The following is a 20,553-nucleotide window of genomic DNA, read 5'->3' as shown; positions in this document are numbered from 1 at the left end:
CCCAGCATTGGCCAAGCCAGCTAGAGCTGATGGGTATTGTAGGCCAAAACATCTCGAGAACCACAAGTTGCCTGCTTGTGCTTTATAGGGTGGGAGAGTGTGTATCTGCAATAATCGTACCTCTTCAGATAAATGAGCAAGTATACACCCAATCACTGCTTCTCTCTGCTTTTCTTAGTTCGAACAAAATGGGAAAACCTATGTACTGTAGCAAGCTGACTTTCCTAAGGTGACTTTCAAAGGAATTTAGTTTATATATAAACCATTTAACTGAGACTTTGCTCCTGGGTACTTCTAAAATTATGTGCATTATCTGAACTCCTGCCCAAGGGCATTAACCATGAATACAGGTGTGAATGTTTAAATATTTAAAAGACTTGCTTGAAGGAAGAGCATATTGTACTGAGCTGATATGTCTCGCAAAATCAGAAGGGTTTCTCCCCCTCCACCCCATCTCCTATTTCCAAATTAGCAGTAGGAAGAGGATGCTTATCTCTCTCAGAAAAAATGTAGAAAGATAGCATTGCTTTGTCTGCACTACAGAAATTGAAAGAAATAGATACAGCATTTTCTCTTTTCTCCAGGTGATGTTGTGGATATCTATCAGCGAGAGTTCCTAGCACTACGAGACCGCTTGCACGCTGCCGAACAGGAGAGCCTCAAGCGGTCCAAGGAGCTGAACCTAGTCCTAGATGAAATAAAGCAAGCCATCTCTGAGAAGCAGGCCCTGCGAGACATAAACCGGACATGGAGCAGCTTATCTGGTAAATCAGGCTTTGATGAGGATGAGCTCACGATGGGCTGAATCCAGGCGCGTTCGCACAGAGCATCAGATGGGCTGAATCCAGGCACGTGCGCACAGAGCATCAGATAGCGAGGCCTTCCGTGCCTCCCAGGTCAGGCTCATCGCAGGCAGCAGGTCACAGGGTGCAGTGCTGTGCATGTAAAGGTCCCTGAAAGCATCACATCACTCCAAGGAGTGGTGTAGCAGGGCGGCATGAAGTGGCTCCCTTCAGGAATCATGCCCTCAAGATGAGTGTGAAGGCATGATGATGCAAAAGGTTCTGTTTGTGAAGCCCCAGTAGAAACCCCGCCTCTGTGTGCTCAGTCTTCTGCAGCCAAATTACTCGCCCTGCATTGCCCGCAGCTGTTCGTCCATCCTGAGTGTCAGCCACAGGCCCTTGCTGCTCTTAGGCCCTCCGTTGCCTCAGAGGCCACACATCTCACCCTTCATGCTGCTAAGCTTCCTGGGGACCCTCCTGCCAGCTTCTTCTCTTGGCCATGGCCCTGGCCAGCCATTTCCCATGGACAGGCCCAGCCGGCCAAGAGGCCATGCGGAGTGCAAGCACTGCCGCTTCAGTGCCCCCCGTGGTGACCGCAAAACCACCTCAGAGCTGTTGCATCTGGAAAGCACTGAGCAGGGGTGCATGACTTTAAAAGATTCATAACTGCAAGCAAGTAGTGTGGAAAACAGAATCTCGTTTTGAAATTAAATTTGGGATACACTTGTTTTTCATATTTTCCGGAGGGTAGCCCGGTTAGCCTGTTGCAGCAAAAGCAAGACTTGAGGCACTTTACACTCTAATGAATGTGTGTTGGTATTAGGCAAGTGCCTATAATCTACAAACATTTATGCCAAAATAAACATATTCGTCTTCAGGTTGCTAGAAGAACCTCACTTGTTTTAACCTTGGGCCTGTGAGCAATTGCATTTTGCATGGCACATGCATGCCGAGAGGCAATGAACACTTTCGGTGAGTCTGTGTAGAGTCAGTCTCCCCAAACACTGCAGCTTCAGAGCATTCCTCTTAGACAGAATTGGGTCCTTATGATTTGATTTTAAAAGTGCGCAAGTACTGGGTGCAAATGTCAATCATTTTGGCAAAGATCTGCTATAACTTCTATTTCCTTCATCTCAAAAGACTGGCAATGCTGTGGGAGCAGGATACTTATCTGTATTGAGCCTTAAGCAATTCCTCCTAAACTTAATGAGATTCATGGGTGCAAGTGAAGAAGATTGGGCTGATTAACCTACGCTAAGTGAGCATTTCAGCTGGCCAGATGGTGCTATGAAGTGGATATAGCTCTACAGATTTACAGCCTCTCCTTCCCCTTTACAGTCTTGCAAAGTGATTGTACTCTCCCCTCCCCACCCCTTTTTCCCCAGATGAAACAAAACTGAAACTGTGGAATATCACGAACAAGAATGTGTTGCATCTCCCCACCATCTTTCATCATTTGCCACATTTGCTGTCAAAGGAGAACAGCCTGCAGCCGGCTGTACATGTGGGACAGGGGCGCACCGGAGGTAAGGGGGGTTCGTTGCTCACAGCTCATGAGGCCGCTTCCCTTCACCTTCCACCTGGCCTGGATTTTTTTTCTGGTTCTGAGTGAGGCGTCCAAACAGGCAAGGTCACTCAAGTTGCCTGCTGCACCAACAATTTTGGATGAGCAAGTCAAGTTCAGTTTACATGCTGTTGTTGTCTTGCAGAAGCTGCTTTCAGTCACTTCCTGTGATGACCCTAATTATGAGTGAAGTCTGCCTTCCCCAACCTAATGCTCCCCCAGATATGTTGGACTGCAGTTCCTATAATCCCCCACCACAGTTGTTTGTGGGTTTATGGGAGTTGCAGTCCAATGCACCTTGGGGTCCCAAGATGGGGAAGGCTGAACGTCATGATAGCTTTCTCACATGGTTGGGCCAACAGCTTATTCCATGGCAAGACAAATTTTTGTTTTTGGACTGCTACACTGGTGTGGAGAAAATTGTGCACACTGCATGTGTGAGCCCCTTTGATAGCAGCCCCCAAGGTGTGATTTGTAGGCAACCTGCCCCTGGCAACCATTATGTGTAGACTGGCCCTGATACCAGCCAAGGCTTTATTTGGTAGCCAAGTGTACACACAAATGCTGCTTGCGCCTTCAACAGCAGGAGAAACTAGCTGGCTATTTCAGGCCAAGGACAGATTTGAACTGGAGCTCCGTGTGCTTCTCCTTCAATTTCAGTGCATGAAGCAGCAGGGCCGGAGGAAACTCCTAGGCATGACACAGCACAGTAGCATTTGCTCTGCTTCCTTTGCCTGTGTGAGCGGTCATGCCTGAGGTCATCCTGTTATTCCCCACTGTGTGGGGCAGATGGGCAGGAAGACCTGCAGAAGCTGAGCATGGATCTGATGCACCAAAATTCTCTTGCAAGTGGATTTCTGTTTGCACAGTGGGGTTTTCCCTTCCCTTCCATTCCTTCCTTCACAGTCCCTGTGCTGCCCTCGTCAAGTCTGTTCAAGAGTGTCTTGCCAATCTAGATTGCAAGCTAGAAAATGACGGTGCCTGGCTGTCCAGAGGTGCTGAGGGGGCAGTTGCGTGTGTGCTTGCGTCCCCTCACCCCAAGAGCTGACTAAGTCAATGCCCTGTTTAGGCATCATACAGACATGAGTAGAAGCCATCTGCAGGCTTCCCCACTCAGCACTGGGAGACCAGTGTGGTCTTAGAGAGTCCTATTCCATGACCACCGTGGAAGCAGCACACAGAGAATGCTGGTTCATTCTGCAGGACAGGTGGAGGACGCTGCTGAAGGCACATAGCAAAGGAAACCAGGTTCCTTTTAAGATAGCAAGTGTGAGACACTGAGGAACTTTGGCTGCTAGCAAGAACTCCCTATGCAAGAAGGATGGGCTACCTTCCTTTTCAGAGTCCTCTAACAAATGATATTGTCCCACAAGCTTTCAATAGTTAATGCTCCTCTTTTTATTATTAACCCCCAGCTTCAAAAATGTGTTTGTAAATGCTTCCTTTGTATTGTTTTTATTATGTATCCCCTTGACCGTTCATTGAGTGGAGAGGCAACCAAAATACTCTAAATGAATAATTTTAGTCATGCTTTGCTTGTTCCTTTACAGTATCGATAGTCATGGGGATTCCCAGTGTCAAGCGGGAAGTGCATTCCTACCTGACAGATACCTTAAACTCTCTCATTTCGGAACTCAACCAGCAGGAGAAGGAAGACTCTGTCATTGTTGTCATGATTGCTGAGGTAAAATTACCCCCCCCCCCAAATTTAACTTCGATAGCCCTCTGTCCCTTTATTGTCTGTCTGACAGAGACTTGATGCAGAGCCAGGAGGCTGCGTGTAGTTGTGAAACAGCAGGATGTATCGCTGCATGGCCATGGGCCAGGCCCTGCTTTGGCACAGGGAGATAAGTCTAACCTCAGTCTGCTGTCCGACAAGGATCATCGGGCGCATCCTGCCAATGAGGCCCAGCGGGCTGTTTCCAGTGCGAAACAATGCTTGGATGCACTCAGCTGTGGAGGGTCAATATGCTAGCAGAAGGCTGCACGGCTGTTGCCAAGCTGGCCCTTGTGAATGTCTTTTCGATTTTAATTGCACTCGGTTTGTTGACCTTTGCTCTTAGAGATGTTAGGCAGCTGTTGACCGAATCCTTGTACAAGGAGATCTGGTAGGGAGTTACCTTTATGATGTTCTCTCAGGACTTTAAGCTGTCCCTGCAAGGGATCACAACAAAATTTGAGGCCTGTGCAATTTGCTACACTGACAGCTTGCATCAATAGAATGACCACAACACACTAATGCTGTGTGGATGCCTTTTGTGGTGAGGGGGAGGCATTTTCTCATAACATTCCCTCTGAGATTATTTATCTCCATGCTTAAATAACAATGCTTTCCTTTCCAAACTCCTTTGAGCCAAAGAGCCTTCAAGAACACATTACTGCTGAGGGAACAGCAGCTCTTACTGTCTCCTTTCTGGCTCCGGCATTTTTTGTTGAGATGAAATTTCTGCCTTTTGCATGTCCTTCCTCGTAATTCACCAGAAGGCAGTGGCCTGAGTTAGGGGCTAATGGCATCTCTCACAAAACAAGAGACAGAGAAGAGGACGCAGGACTGCTTCACATCTCTCGTCTGGTACCACCAGATGGCACACTGAATGCCACTGAGGCCCCAGCGGGATCCACCGTAGGTGATGTGATTCAGCTGCATGGCTGAGGCAACAGTGGATGTCTTAATTACATCATCTTGACTCCTAGTATGTGTACTCAGAGACAGGGCCGGTGAAATTCACTTGGCTGTACCAGTTGGTGTAGGCACATGCGCCCAGAGAGTTGCTTACTGGCCGCTCCCTGGCTCCCCTGGCCATAATTACTGCTGGGCAATAGCACAAAAAGTCCTGTCGCTCCACCTGCCTGAACATCTTCATTATGCTGCTTCTGACTAGGAACAAGCGGGAAAAGGGTGCCAGCAACATGGCAAATGAAGGTAACTTACTTGGAACCCTGAAAACTAAATCCAGGCCTGCTTCACAAGTCGATGGCTTTTTACACATAAATTGATCTCCATGTCAGAAGAGGTATTTATTTGCAGCACGAGTGTCTCTTGCATTGGGAAACTCGCACATGCATTGGCTTTCTGTTTCAGAGAAGATACTTCTAGTGCCCTTTGCTTACTGCTGGGCACATGCTTTTTTTGGACATGAGATGAATTGTTTGTTGGGAAAAGTGACACATCAAGAAATCTGAAGGAGTTTGACGGGCATGCTTTGACTACAAACAAGACATTTTAATGTGTGTGTCTTTAGCTTTTAGTCAACATCTGTGGATCTTGTGGGAATATTAAAGAGAGAGTCAGCTTCAGATAAATGTATGCATTTTTTGTAGGAACAGTTTAGGCAGTTGAATTTTCTTTCACCTGCTTCATTTTTGAAGCAACCTTTTTAAAACCATTTACATCACATTTTTTTGATCTATGCTATGCAAGTTGCAAATTTGCGTCTGACCCATCACGACCCCATGGACAACCTTCCTCCAGGCCCTCCTGTCCTCCACCATCCCCCGGAGTCCACCTAAGTTCACACCAACTGCTTCAGTGACTCCATCTAGCCATCTCATCCTCTGCTGTCCCCTTCTTCTTTTGCCATCTATTGTTCCCAGCATTAGGCTCTTCTCCAGGGAGTCCTTCCTTCTCATTAGGTGGCCAGAGTATTTGAGTTCCATCTTCACTATCTGGCCTTCTAAAGAGCAGTCAGGGCTGATCTCCTCTAGGACTGACCGGTTTGATCGCCTTGTGGTCCAAGGGACTCAGGCATTTAACTTGAGAAATGTCTTAGCCTATGAGGGAGGGAGGGATAGACAGAGTTGCTGCTGCCTCATTTGATCATTAATGTTATGGTTTTCTTATGTATTTGCTATTCATTGCCTTGGAATCTATTGGATGAAGGGTGGTACGCTTTTATGTTTTAAATAAACAAAATACATGAATAGTAAAGTAAGAGAACAGTAAAAAATCTGTTTTCAAAATGAATTGCTGGCTACATGGAAACAGAAGCGACTAGGCTAGGCTTGTATAATCTTCGATGCTGAAGTTTGAAGTTACCTCAGATACACTATTTAGATACTTCCTCCACAATCCCCAGCATGTTAGGCATGGTCAGTGCTTGTTACTGCATGTGACACATCCATAAGTGCAATTTAATCCTTATTGTTCCTCCTCTAAGCCCTGCCTCCAAGTTACCCACTGCATGGTGAGCCAGTTCTTGGTAGCTCCAGCTGTTCCTCAGGAAGCATCATATATCACTTTAAAGCTTCCAGGGATGTTGTGAATTTCCATCCTACTCCCTTTTCCTAGTGCATATGAATCACTCAGTGGGCTGCCCATGAGGTCACAAGGTCCTGGCATCTCCACATCAGTGTGGGTGTCTGCACAGGGGAACCCACACACATGAGTAGTTTTCCTCTTGAAGTTTCCAGGCTTAAAGTAGGTGTTCTGGGTAGAAATGAGGGAGGCTGTGCAGCTTTGGGGTGGGGTCAGGACCAGCCCCCACTCCTTAGTAATTGCATGAAGACTCTTTCATACATGCAGCACGTGACGGGGGCTGGAAATTTAACCACACTGGTGTTTTCCTCATAGCAAGTGGCTTCTGCATTATCTAAAAGATGGAGTGTCACCATGGGGATCAGAGCATGTGCTGGACAGCCGTAAGATGCATCTTTCAGTGACTGGGTAAGACAGGCCATGCAGAGCATCAGAAGGGCCAAGGAAGCCAGGAACAGAGAGCCTGCGTGGCGCGGTGGTAATTGTGTTGGACTGGGACCCAGGAGATCTGGGTTCTGGTCCCCGCTCAGTCCTGAAGCTCGCTGGGCAACTTTGGGCCTGTCACAAACTCTTAATCTAACCTACCTCACAGAGTTGCTGTCGTGGGGGTAAGACTGAGAGGAGGAGGAGGAGGAGGATCATGGAATCCAGCATGGGTTCCTTGCAGGAAAAAAAAGGACATAACTATAATAAATACATAAGGATGTGGGACTGTCAGAAAAACCATAGAGTGGTAAGATAACAACTGAGATTGAAGTGAACATTCATAATCATGTGAGAAAGTGCCATTATTTCCTTTCATTAATAGCTTCTGTTTAAATAGTTCTTTCTGATCTTAGGCAGCCACTCAAATCCAGGGCCATCGCAGTGCATTTCACAGTTGCTTGATCCCTTCCTTTGAAAGATGTATGAGCACTAACAAGCTGAAAAGACTGTGTTTGAGGGGAGCCGAAGGTCTGTCACTCCCTGGGGACTGAGACACAACCAGGACGGAATGGGTAGAGCTCTCCCAGGTGCGGAAGTGACTTACCTGTTGAAGCAGGATGGCAGCTCTGGCCGGCACATGTGTCTTTCGCTGTCTGGTGCCAGCCTTGCAGCTCTTATTATCACGGACAGCATGCAGAAACATACAGCTGCCTTCCTTCATGACCCTGCCTTTCTGTTTGGCCCTAGTGTATCAACTGGTGTCAGGGTATTTTTACATCTTATCTACAGGGCTCCGTGTGAGTCCCCCTGCAAGTCACCCTCTCCTTAGCTTGCTGTCTTTTATCCTGACCTTCTGTACCTTACGTTGCTTTTTTACCAGAGCTTATCCTGGTAAGAAAGGATAAGAAAAAAAAATGCCTCATGTTGTTCCCAGGGTCTGTTGAGAATATTGAAATGGGGCTTTGTGATGCCGCTTCCATTAACTGTGTCGTCGAGACAACATATTCTGGAATCATTATAGGCCTGCTTCGGGCCTGCTTCTTACAGTGGTATAGTCCTGCATGAGGAGAGGAGAGCTGCGGCTCTGCCCCCTCCCGTTGTCATGTTTGCCGCCCTCTGCTTATAGAGGGCGACTGTCTGAACGGCGGAATCTCCTGGACTGGATCTCCACATGGGGCGAAGCACGTGGGTGTCTTGACCTGGGGAGCTGCAGGAGGCTGTCCTGCTCACAAGCAGGGGCACTGGAAGCAGAGGTGGAGGGGCCAGGCTGGAGTGCCCCTCTCCTCATGTACCGATTATACATGGTCGGAAGCAGTGCTTTTTTTGTAAGAAAAATGGTGCCGGAATTCATGAAATCGTTTACCTTTCACATGTAGTCAATCACTGTACACACACCCACACACGTCAGTTGTGTAACGAAACGTAACGATTGCCGCCTGCAGTAAGCACTCAGCGCGCAACCACGTGACTAATCACAGGCCGAGCAGCGCCATCACAACCAGCGTAGATGAAGTACGCATGCATCGGACTCGACACACGAGCAGCCCTTATGCACCGTTTTAATGATTTTGCCGCCGACCTGCTACACTTGACAGGACGATTCAAATCCACGTGGACCAAACATCAAATTTTCAAAAGTTATTTTTAAAACTTGGAAAATCTGTCGAAAAAAGGTGCCAGAACTCTGTTCCGGTGTGTTCTGTGACAAAAAAAGCACTGGTTGGAAGAATGCCTGAGCAGAGCGCAAGAGTGAGGGACTCCTTGTGATCCTTAAATGATTGCCCTTTATATAGGATTATTACAGTCTTCTAAATATATGCTGGAGGTATATTTTTTTCCTTTTTTCCATCTACAAGTTATTTCATATATGTATGTATGTATTTAACCTGTTTAAAATATGTATTTATTCATTTCCTTTTACCTCTATGCTGCCCTTAATCCTAGGGTTCTCTGGGTGGCTTAGAGATGCGGAACAAGCACATCAAATACAATTGATAGATTAGATAAAAGCAATAAATTAATAAAACATTAAAAATTATCTCAGCATAATAAAAATTACACAAAAAACATATACAAGACATGTCCACTATAACCAAATAAACTTAAAACAATAAAAAATAGATAACCATCAACAAAATATAATTTAGATTAACCAAATGCCTGCCGGAACAAAAAATGTTTTTACCTGCTAGCTCAGAGAAAGCAAGGTTGATATCAGCCATATGTTCCTGGAGAGCGAGTTCCAAAGTCTGGGGGCCACTACAGAGAATGCCCCCCACCACCCCTTTCCTCCTTAACTTTAGTGATGGGGGGTATTCGGAAGAGAGCTTCAATGGAAGATCTAAGTGGGCAGGCAGGCATATCTGGAGAAAGGCTCTCCCTCAGGTACCCCAGTCCCAAGCCGCTTAGGGCTTCATATGTCAAAGACAACATTTTGAATTGGGCCTGGATTGGACAGAGTTGGCTTAAATGGTATACAGTGTGGTTTTAAATTTTGTATTGTAAACGTTTAATGATGTTTTAGTGTGTTTTTAATACAATGTATCTTTTATTGGTTTATTTTACTGTGCTTTGTGAACTGCCCTGTTCTGTGGTTAAAGAAATAAATGCCACTAGTGCATATCCCTTTTCAGCAATTTGTCTGCCCAGTCATATTTCCAGTTGTGGATTAAAGAAAACAAAAAGAGCTAGGGTTTTTTTGGAAAATGTTCATGTCTGGTCCCCTGGAAGCAATTCATCTCACCTTAGGTGACTAAACAGGTGAGCAATTAGAAATACAAAGCGGCAGCTACACGGGAGCCAAAGTGTTCAGATTGGCCATTTCTATTATTACATATTGTCACATTGCATGTATATCCCTCCGCTTTTCCGTGAGCAACCCAAGGTAGCAGACCAGACTCCATTTTATCCTTGCAACAACAGCCCTGCGAGGTGTGCTGGGCTGAGCGTCTGTGACTGGCGCCAAGCCACCCGGAGAGCTGCGCAGCTGAATTGAGACTAGAACCCGGATCTCGCGGCTCAGCTCAGCACCACACATGCCGGCTCTCATGTCGAGGCTGTGGAGAGCGTGTTGGTCTAAGCAGGGTGCTTCAGTTGGGAGTCGTCTTAAATAGGATGTTTTAAAATGAAGTGCATCCATTGTTGCTATAGCAGGGATGATTTTGCGATACAGAGTAAGCATATCACTGGCTTTAACCTGTCTGTGTTCAGTGGCTTATATTGTGTGATTTTTCTTTACAGACAGATGCACAGTATACAACAGGAGTGGCAGAAAATATCAAAAGCCTGTAAGCAGTGTTCTACCATCATATATGAATATTGCCATTTCTCTGTAGGGAAAATGCCTGTTTGTTTTTTCCTCTATCTAATAAAAATAATGAAAAATGTGTTACCACTACATGTGCTTTCTGCAAAATATCAGGTGTTTGCTAAAGCATATACATCAAGCTTGCATGCCAGGTAAATTTAATTTCTTCTTGCCTGCTGAAAAATCAGACTGCCCATCTCTTTTTGCCCATGGGACCAATCATGGCACCTGTTCATTTCTCCCTTCCTGACCCTGCTACCCAATTCTTTGGTTGGTGGGAGTCTGGTTTTTTCGACCAACCGTATGCGCTGTGTGGGTTGTGGTCTGTTTCTTTGTTGTTCGAGGGCTATAAGGCAGGTACAGCAGTCTTAGATGAGATGAGATGAGACCCAGCTACTTTCTGCTTGGTATCTGCATTCTCAAGCCTTTTTACTGCATGGGAGGGGAATGGCAATCGGCGCCACTGACCTTGGACCAAATTAAAACCCAATAGAGACTTTGAGGTCCAAAATAAAGCCCAAGAGAGTCTTTGGAGTTCACTTCCATTTTGGTTGGCATCTGCAACCCCTCCCAGATGCCCTTTGTTAGGTCCCCCCCCCACACACACACACACACCCCTCTCCTGCCAGGTCTGCATCTCTGATTTCTCCAGAGCTCCATGTTGACTTCACAGTTAATTTCTGTCTTGAACTATTCTGTGGTGGTGCTTCTTTTACAGTGTCAGGATTGGCTCATCAATCAGTTGCTCTGGGCATTTTTTGCTTAAGGATTTGGACAGGAGGTGCTGGTGGGTTGTTTTTAATTATTGGCAAGCTTGTAAGAGACAGTGGGCAGGAATTAACAGCATCAGAGCTCCAAGGACAGAACATTGAGAAGCTAAAGGTAATAGAAGAGTCCCAGACTTCATTACCGCTTCGGCATTCTTCCCGTTGCCTATTAATAGCAGTAGCTAAGACTGAGCCTGGGAGTGCAGGGAAGATGGTGTGACCTACTAGCTCAAGCCAGACGTGCTGCAGTGTTCAGGGGCTGGGAGAGGTTCCCTGTAATAGCTGAGGGGGGAGCTGTTGTGTTTTTAGTGGTGCAAAACAGCTCATTGCATGGTTTTTTTGCCATGTGTAGCCTGGCAGAGCTCTCTGCCTCCTTTTGGCTCTTGCCGAGCGGCCTAATTGCATAACGGACCCCTGACAAGACTGATGGACATTGTGTAAGAAAGTGGCCCTCTGACAAGTGCCTCAGACTTGCTTTAATCAGCCTAGTGATTTGTCCCCCTTCCCCAGTTAAATTGCTTGCTTTATCAGCCTTAAATTGAATAGGCAGAATATGTGGGGAGGGGGAAATACAAGGGAGACAAATACGGTCTTTAGCTTAGATGGCTTAGAGGAAAAAGCAATTGCTCCCATATCAAGAGAACAACATTGGCAATAAGAAGCCACAGTTCAAATATTGCGGAAAGAAGATTAGTTTAAAGGAGCACGCCACAAGCTTGTCAACAGGAAATACGTTTCTTGTTTTTGATTTTAATGGGGCTCCACACAGGCAGAGGGGTTACTTTCTGCTCCCAGTCCCACTGCCTGCTGACTGATCAAGAGGGTCAGGCACCTCCCAGAGCAAATGGCAGAACTCAAAATGCTGTCAAAATGCACAATAGTTGCTCAGGAAAAGAGGAGACAGGTCTGGGGAATCTGAACACTCATTGGTCAGTGACTGGAGCACTTACATAAAATGAGGCTTCCTGATAATGCCCCTTTACCCAGCCCTTAGCAGAATGTTGGATTCAGAGAGGTCCCGGCAGCTCTGCCTAACAGGAAAAGGCGTCCCAACGTTGGAGCCCTTTCCTAGCCTGAGCCTTGGCAGCGAGAAGCGTGGGAGAAGCAATAGAGGCTTCATGCTCTTTCCATCCTTCTCTCTTGCATTTTGTGCAGATTGGTGTCTGAGCCCACCTGGCTCACCCACCTGGCTGGGGGCGGGGATGGGGCTTCTTTTCCACTAGATCCATAGCCTCTCCCCTCCCCACCCGCTGGCATGCCCCCTTTCCTCTCTCCTCTTCCAAAACCACGCCATCAGTCTCGGGAGAGGACCTGCAGTGGCGCTTGCTGCCACGGCAGAGAGGTACAAGGTATGGGGCCAATCCTCATACCCCCCCCCCACCCCAGGTTTTAGCTTTTGTCCGTGCCCTGGGACTGCTGAGGAATTCCCAGCATCTTGTGGCCCCTCAGATACACTCAAGGCCCCAGAGCATTACTCTTCAGTTAGAGAGTTGGCTATTTCGTTACAATGCTGGGAAATTCAGGACAAAGAAATTCACTCTGCACAGTGCTTAGTGAAACCAGAATTTACGACCGCAAGATGTACCAATGGACACCAACGTGGATGACTTTAAAAGGGGATTAGATTAGATTCATGGAGGGCAAAGCTAGCTGAGGTCATAGTCTGGTGGCTGTTTGCCGTCTCCAAGGACACAGGCAATATGCCTCTGCGTGCCAGTTGCATGGGAAGGTGGGCAGGAGGCATTGTTACACTCATGCCCTGCTGGTGGGTTTCCCACAGGCAGCTGGTTGGCCTCTGTGGGAAGAGGAGGCTGGACTAGATAGCGTCTGGTCTAATTCCACATGGTTCCTCTTGTATCTAAAAAGCAACCATTGATTAATAGGATGAAATCATTCCTCTGGTTTACCCGCTGGCAAGTTGAAATGCAAGGAACCCTCAATGACATGACTGAAAGGGAAAATATCTGGTTTTGCCTGCTCATCCCTTCCAAGCCCTGAGGTGACTCATGGCACCTTTTCAATTATACCTCTGAGAGAAGGATGTACCTCAGGAAGCTTTTCCTCAGCCCCACCTGAAGCATAGAAGTCTTTCTAAAGTATAACGCCGGCCGAGGCCTCCGCTCTCCGGGGGTGGGGAAGGCCTCCCTGAGCAGAACACGAGCTGCTCCTCGCCTTTTCCCCAGGCGGCTCCTTTGTGCCTGTGTGTGTGTGGATTAGACCTGAAGATGGTAGAACCACTCTCCTCTCCTAGTCTGAACAAAATGTGTACCCTCTTTACAGGTCAGTCTGGTAACTAATGAGGTATCCACAAGTTTTTGGAAGCCTGACCTCAGAAATAAAGGAACCAGAAAGTCACCTACTCCCGTCTTCTCCTTATCAGCATACTCACCAATACCATCCCCACCTCCTGCTCCTAGATTAATCTGTGCATCCCAGGCCATGGTTTTGCAGCTGTGTGCTCCAGATCCACCCTTGGCCATGGCCTGCCATGTGGTGCATCACTCCAGCAGCTCTTCCTCCTGCAACTATATTGTAAAAAAGAAAGGAGTGGGTCCCAGATGCATGTTCAGGCTAAAGATGGGTCCCAGATCTGGAAACTTGTGTGTAATAGAAAAAGAACAGGCATATCATGGAACAGTAGAAGCAAGCAAAACAGTTACATGCCCACAAAGAAAATGCTTGCAAGAAAATGTTCTTTTATATTCACACACAGAAATGGGGAGGAAACACAGCAGTATTTCTATCACAGGGATAGGTGAACTGGAGCGCTGCAGTGGTTTTGGACCGTCACTGCTGTATTCCTTGATTATTGGTCAAGCTGTGTAGGGCCAATATACCTGTAGTCTAAAGCATCCGAAGGTTACTGGATTGCCAGTCAGATCTGAGAAAGAGCAGAAATGTCTTCTCAATTCTCAACTGTAAATATTACGATAGAATCAACCTGTTGAATCACCCCAAAGACTTTGTATTTGTGGAGCTAAAGTTCAGTGCATATCTCCAGACCTTCCTTGCCCTTTGGGATAGGAAAGGACCATCCTGGCCTAGATGGCTGAGAGTATTATGTCCGAGTTGCTTCCAGGAAGCGACACAGTTTTTTATTGTCCTTGGTATGGGAACTCCATTGAGATCTTCCCACCCCACCTGTGCACACATTTCCCCCTTGCATCTGTTCATTTAGCAAACTGTTTGGGGGTTGAGCTGTTTGGTTATAATGGGAAGAATAAACTGGAAGGACACACTCAGAGATTTTGCTGTCTTGCAGAGATCAGGGCATTTGGTATATGATATTGAAAAGTTAATATTTGTTTTAAGAAAACATTTTAGCAGTTTTCAAAAGCAAGTAAGAAAGAGAAACATAAAACTGAAAAATCAAGCTCCATCTTCCAGCTGCTGTGATACATTTGACAAATGGAATAGGGGAGGATTTTCAGAATCATGAGTACCCTGCTGATACGGCTCTGTTTAAAACAGGACCGAAAAGTGCAGCACCTCCTGCAGAGAATTTGTCCAGAGCTTCTAATGCTGTTCGTCTCTGTGGCATGCCATGCGTTTTGAACCATTAATCACTGGCCCTGAATTGCAGCTTCATCTGTGCAGAAAGTGACAGCTACTTCCTTCTGCCTTTCTCCTTATTCAGGTTTCCCAGTGAAATTCATTCTGGTCTTCTAGAAGTTATTTCCCCTTCCCCACACTTCTATCCAGACTTCTCCCGCCTCCGAGAATCGTTTGGTGACCCCAAGGAAAGAGTCAGGTAATAAACAGGCAGCCTGATTTAAATGGGCATTCTGTGCTATTAAATAAGAGGCCTTCAAGTTTGCTTAGAAGAAACGGCATTTATAGGGAGCAAGTGCTCCTTGCAGGTGACGTGTGGCTTGGGCTTCTGTTGGGCGTGTTCCCGTTGTCTGTTCCTTGTGGCCAAATCGTATATAACTCTTTTTTCCGTGACTGTAGTGGAACACGTGCCTTGGAAGCAAACTGTTTATGAGTTTATTCATAGAATTAACTTTAACATGATGATTAGCTTGTAAAATAAATAGTAGCTACAAGGCAGGGGAAGGGGAGGAAACTGAAATCAGGACCATTAGAGTTTTAATCCCAGGCCAAAAGGAAGGGGACATGCAAGGGGAGCCAGAGGCACCCCTGGAGTGGGACTGTTGTGGGGCAAAGGATCAAATCCAGGCTCTGCTGCACAGAGCTTTGGTTCTGATCTGATCCGGATCCTCCTGTGACTGCTCTTTTACTGCCTTCTGTAATCACACAATTTCTCTTTGCATTAATAATGTTTCATCTAGTTTAGCCCTAAAAACCAGCTAGAATTGAGGCTAGTATGATGGCTGGGCATACACAATAGACCCAAGGTTCTTCGTCATCTAAGAATTACAGTTTTATGGATCCCAAATGTTCTGTTTAATTTGTGTTAACGCCAGCAGTGTAACATCTTTCTGTCTTGTTTGCAGATGGAGAACTAAACAGAACCTAGACTACTGCTTTTTAATGATGTATGCCCAATCCAAAGGCATCTACTATGTTCAGGTAAATGTCCCACTGGCCAAGCAAGAAAGTCCAGTTACTCCAAGCAAGAAATGTTATGGTGTGTCATCTCTGGAACAATGAATAGAAGCAAAATGTTTGGGGAGACTGGGAGGGTCTTGTGTGTGGGGGGGGGGATCAGTTCCATTATTTTCAGCTATTGTGGGCCTCATTGAAGCCAGCCTGATCATTTTGGCTCAGTCTCTCTCAAGCACAACCTGGAATTTACTTTGGCATTCCAACTTCACTTGGGCATATGAAAAGTGTTTGAATTTAGAGAGAAATATGATCATTTTAGCTTTTGCAAGAGTGTTGCAAGGTAGCTGGGGTGGCAGAATTAACTGTTTGGTTTAGAAAACAAGTGTATCAGGTTTGACATTCTGCAGTCTCGACTGGACCCTAGAGCTGGCACGATCCTGCGGGTACTAAATTGTTTACCGTGGCTTGTTTATAAAAGGGCCTTTTTCTAATGGTGGTTTATTTAAAACGACTAGAAAACAATTGTCCTGTTTGGTTATGTGAATAGATCTTTTCTTACATCATATTGGTATGTTCTGCAGCTGACTTACCATAACTGAGTCTTATTCATCATTTTGCTTAATGTAAATAGGAAGCTGCTGGAAATGGTGGATTTTATCTTGTTTTAGATGATCCTCCCTTTGGCCAGATGTTTCTCAGCCATCTTCACTTGGATGCATTCTAGGATAGAGGATCTCGTTTCCCAATATTGTATCTTTTTGTCATGAACACTGATACCTTCTTCTATCATGTAGCTGGAAGATGACATTGTAGCCAAACCAAACTATCTCAGCACAATGAAGAACTTTGCTCTGCAACAACCATCTGAGGAATGGATGATCTTGGAGTTTTCACAGCTTGGGTTTATTGGTAAGACTCCTTCCAATATTACCTCACCCCTTCAGAAGCATTTCACGTAGAGCTAATGCTGAAGCACACTGATTCTTTGGAGGACTGTTACTCTGTTTGCCGGAGCAAGAAAGCAGCACCAACACTGGCGCAAGTTGAGTCAGATACATTCTCATCCTCTCAATGCACAATTCAGAGCACTCAGAACACGCAGCGGTGCCAGCATTCTCTGATTTCCTCTTGCTTTTTGATGTGGCACAAATGTTTTATTAATGTTAAACAGGCCAAGCATCCTATTGCAAGTTGGGAGAACCAGGCAGTTCTTGCTCATACTTGTCTGGGAAGCTGGGAAGAAACAGTTAAGCTGCTGTAATCATTCTGTGTTTACAGATGAACCAAGGTGGGAACCCTCTTCGCTAGCCCCCAGTGTACCAGGGAACACGGCACATCCCTGTGCAAACCATGTCTCTCTCTAGCAGCCTTGCCTACTGCTGAAGAAGAAGAAAGTGGATTTGAAGGCAGCTGACAGGCATAGCTGCTTCTCAGATGCCATCCATTTAAAGAGTAGACTAAAGGAGAGAGAAACCAAGTGCCAATTAATAATTCAGGTTTAACTGGCCACCAAGGCCCTGCCAAATCTTCCCCAAGCTTGATTAGGATGTTCCCCTAACATGTATTACCTTGCAATATTTCCACCCCACATTTCAATATAGAATGACAATGTGGTTTACAGCATAAGAACGAAAGCATTATTAACACCAGGAGGAACTAATACATTTAAAATGAGATAAAATGGAGAGGAGGAAAACATTGTGAGCCTCCTTGGGTTCCTTGCAAAAGGAAAAAAGAGGGTATAAAGATGGTGGTGGTGGTGGGGATGATGATGATGAAGAAGATGAAGAAAAGATCAGTGAGAATAAAAAGCAGACCAAATAAGATTTGAGACTTCGCCTTCACTGAACCAAAGATCTGATTCTCCAAGACGTTTTACCTGCATCCTCTTGTTCTGCCCATTTGTGAAAAAGAGAGCTCAAGACTATTGTTTGCACTAGCAGAGCTACAATTACAATGCAGTAAAACAATAACAAGGGGAGACGTGCTAAGACCAATGCGCCATGGGGTGGGGTCAGGACGAGGAACGCTTTCACATGCGGGGGCAGCACGTAAAAAGGCTCTGCTCGGAGCGCATGGCGGTTGTGCATCCACAAAGGGTGGTATCCTGAGCAGAGCCTTCATTACAGATTCTAAATTGCCCAGCATGAGTGTGTGGTTTGCTCGTAAGGAAGATAAAGTATTTTATTCTCTGCTGGTATGACACAGATCTGTTACACACTTTAACGTTATATCTTTCTTTCAGTTAGTGCAAAACACCATCTGGCTGAGTCAGAGCAAAAGCATAAAGTCCATAAAGTCCTTATTCCTAAGGGATTCTACCTTTATTAGAGAGCCTGATCTCCTGCGAGGGATTTGGGGTGTATAGCAAAATATACTTCTAGCATCAGATCATTGCCTGGAGAAGGGGATGCAGGTACAGCAGATGTAAGTGGCACAGGCGGGTGTAGCTAATTCTACCGGTGTAGGATGCTGATTCATGTGACCGCAGCAAGGTAGCTGCATTAAAAGTCTCTTTTCCTCAGAGCAGTGGTGGGCAGCTGGTGGACCTCCAGACCTACAGCTCCAAGTATCTCTCATTGCTGCATTCAGCAGTTGGAAGGTTAGGCCGAGAGAGCCCTCAGTTGCCCAAACGTGCCACGGAGAATGCCCAGCATGATCAAGGGATGGTGGTTCTCATGCCGGCACAATGTACGGTTCTCATCTTGAATGTTGGAGCAGGTCATGATTGTACTTCCCTGTTCTCTTCTGCTTCCAATATGCTTTCAGGGAAGATGTTCAAGTCACTGGATCTCAGTCTGATTGTGGAATTCATACTCATGTTCTATAAGGACAAACCCATTGATTGGCTCCTCGACCATATCCTCTGGGTAAAAGTCTGCAACCCAGAAAAAGATGCAGTAAGTCAATCCCTAGTTAGAAGAAATGTTCTTATTCTACCCTTTCATGTAAGAGTATTTTCACAGTGGGAGTGCCGAAATTATGGGAGATTGTTCAAGGGCTTTTGCAATAATCACTTTAAGGAAGTGTCTTTTTGTAATCCCTTCGAGTTAATCTAAAAGTTTTATTCAGATAGGTGGGAGTCTGTTCTGGAGTTGCTGATGAATCATTCTGGCCAGAGGGAGACTGGGAGTCATTATCAGCTCCAGGGCTCCTTTTGTGGGAAAGATGCTGGCATGGCAAGGGGTGGCTTGCGTTGCTTCAAGGCAAAACTGCTTCCAGGTTAAATGCATCAACCGCACTTTATCGTTCTGGTAGCCAGGAGGGAGCAGCTCACTTGAATCTTTAGCCTGCAACAGTGTTGAGTAGTTTTAATTATCAGGTTTACTGCCAGATTGAGAATCTGCTGCTGGCTGTCTTGAACAGTCCACTTTCAGCAGCAGCATATCACCTGTTCTGACATTAATCGCCAGGTTTGCTCCCTTCTGGGCAAAGGTACTTACGGTGGGGCAGTAGTTGGCAAGGCGACTTGGTGGCAGGTGATTTGCTCCTGCTGTGGAAGGTAACCGGCTACAGCTTTGGCTCACTATGGCTCTGGAGTCCTGTGCGCTGCATGCGGTCTGCAGGTTCACCCCCCCGTGCCGCCCCCACGGAAAACAGAGCCTTGCTCCCTGCTTCCTGAGGCTGCCAGAGGCAGACTCGGCCTTAAATGTCCGTGGCTTTTCACCGGGAGAGGTGAATTGGTGCTTTCTTCTGCCTCCGGTGTGGAAGGTAGAAAGGCAGGGGAGTGATGTGTGTGTCCCTGGGACACTCCTCTCTCTTCGACGCTGGCTTTCCTGTCTTCAGGAGCGGTGAGCAGCCTGTGCCTGAGGTGTGGCAGCTGGCACGTTCCTCAGAACAGGAAGGCGGGCATCCCCCTTCTGAGCGAGGCCAGGTTGGGATTTGCCTTGTGTTGCTCAGTGCCAGCCTGACAAGTTGTTGCTCGTGCCTTTTCTCATTTATAAAGCTTTAAACTGGAGCGGTGTTTCAATGTCACCCTGTGTCCAGGCTCACTTGTCTTGCTCTGCCCTCTTGGCTCTTTGCAGGGGATCCTGTGAGCTTCTCAATCATTGTCTATTTAAAAATGTAGCCTAGTTCCAGCGTGGATTTCTGGCTCCATCTCCCACTGTTTGCATGATTAACTCTGCACAACAACCTTTGGAAACAAACTTTTCTCTTACAAATCCTGCTGTGTAAAATCAAATTCGTAACTCATAGGATTTATCTCTGTGACTGAAAGTTTGCCTGACCTGAGGTTTTGTGGCTGATGCTTTGCCTGATTTGGATATCTGCGTTCTCTTTGCCTGGAAAGCACGTGTGTAGTTCAGCACCTGTAGCTGCCTGGCACTCGTGAGACCTTCTGTACATATCAGATGCACAGCTCTGTTGAGGCCAAGACTCCAGACGGCTCCCATAAGTAACACGTTGCTTTCCTTGGGCTTAACAGAGCTAGACAGAGGGAAGCTTGAGTTCTGCTGAAGTCCGAATTCTGTCACTTTCACTTCCTTTTGTAGGCTGACCACTTTTTTCCTAGCTGAAGGGTGCTATAGTTAAGGGTTCCCTTTATTTATTTATTTATTTATTTTATTTGCAGTATTTTTACCCCATCCTTAACAATGTCTCAGGACGGCTTACGACATTGTTAAACATAACAATACATAAACAGAACCAATACAACAAGCATAATAAAATGAAATAAGATGAAATAAGATAAAATGTGGCTAAGCATGACCATTAAAAACTAGTTAAATATTTAAATGTTAAAATGCCAGGCAAATAAAAAGGATTTTTTCAAAGTTCATAGTTCTTGGTGCTAAAAATGAAAACTACCACTCCTAGGGGTGAGTTGCTAAGTATGCTGCACCACAGAGAATGAGAAGAGGAAGCAAAGTGGGATATTTGGTTGGGTAAAAGTGGGGTCAAGTGGGACAGGAGAGAGTTGAGAAGAAAGATCCCGGAACAAG

At 46.1% G+C, this 20,553-nt stretch overlaps 1 protein-coding gene across 4 annotated transcripts in view; it reads left to right on the top strand.

Annotated features, from left to right (window-relative positions):
• The window catches only part of MGAT4B (alpha-1,3-mannosyl-glycoprotein 4-beta-N-acetylglucosaminyltransferase B), a 91,657-nt gene that overhangs the window by 58,408 nt on the left and 12,696 nt on the right, over window positions 1-20,553 (top strand). For all 4 annotated transcript variants that reach the window (XM_044454493.1, XM_044454490.1, XM_044454491.1 and 1 more), the window contains exons 2-9: window positions 585-764; window positions 2,168-2,308; window positions 3,897-4,030; window positions 10,268-10,314; window positions 14,739-14,852; window positions 15,559-15,634; window positions 16,405-16,519; window positions 18,380-18,510. In XM_044454493.1, the coding sequence (XP_044310428.1) occupies window positions 585-764; window positions 2,168-2,308; window positions 3,897-4,030; window positions 10,268-10,314; window positions 14,739-14,852; window positions 15,559-15,634; window positions 16,405-16,519; window positions 18,380-18,510 (938 nt within the window). The remainder of the gene's footprint in view (window positions 1-584; window positions 765-2,167; window positions 2,309-3,896; window positions 4,031-10,267; window positions 10,315-14,738; window positions 14,853-15,558; window positions 15,635-16,404; window positions 16,520-18,379; window positions 18,511-20,553) is intronic.

Source organism: Varanus komodoensis, unplaced genomic scaffold (genome assembly GCF_004798865.1).
Source record: "Varanus komodoensis strain SLA01 unplaced genomic scaffold, ASM479886v1 scaffold7_3, whole genome shotgun sequence".
Taxonomy (NCBI): Eukaryota; Metazoa; Chordata; class Lepidosauria; order Squamata; family Varanidae; genus Varanus; species Varanus komodoensis.
This window is presented reverse-complemented; position numbering and strand designations above follow the sequence as displayed.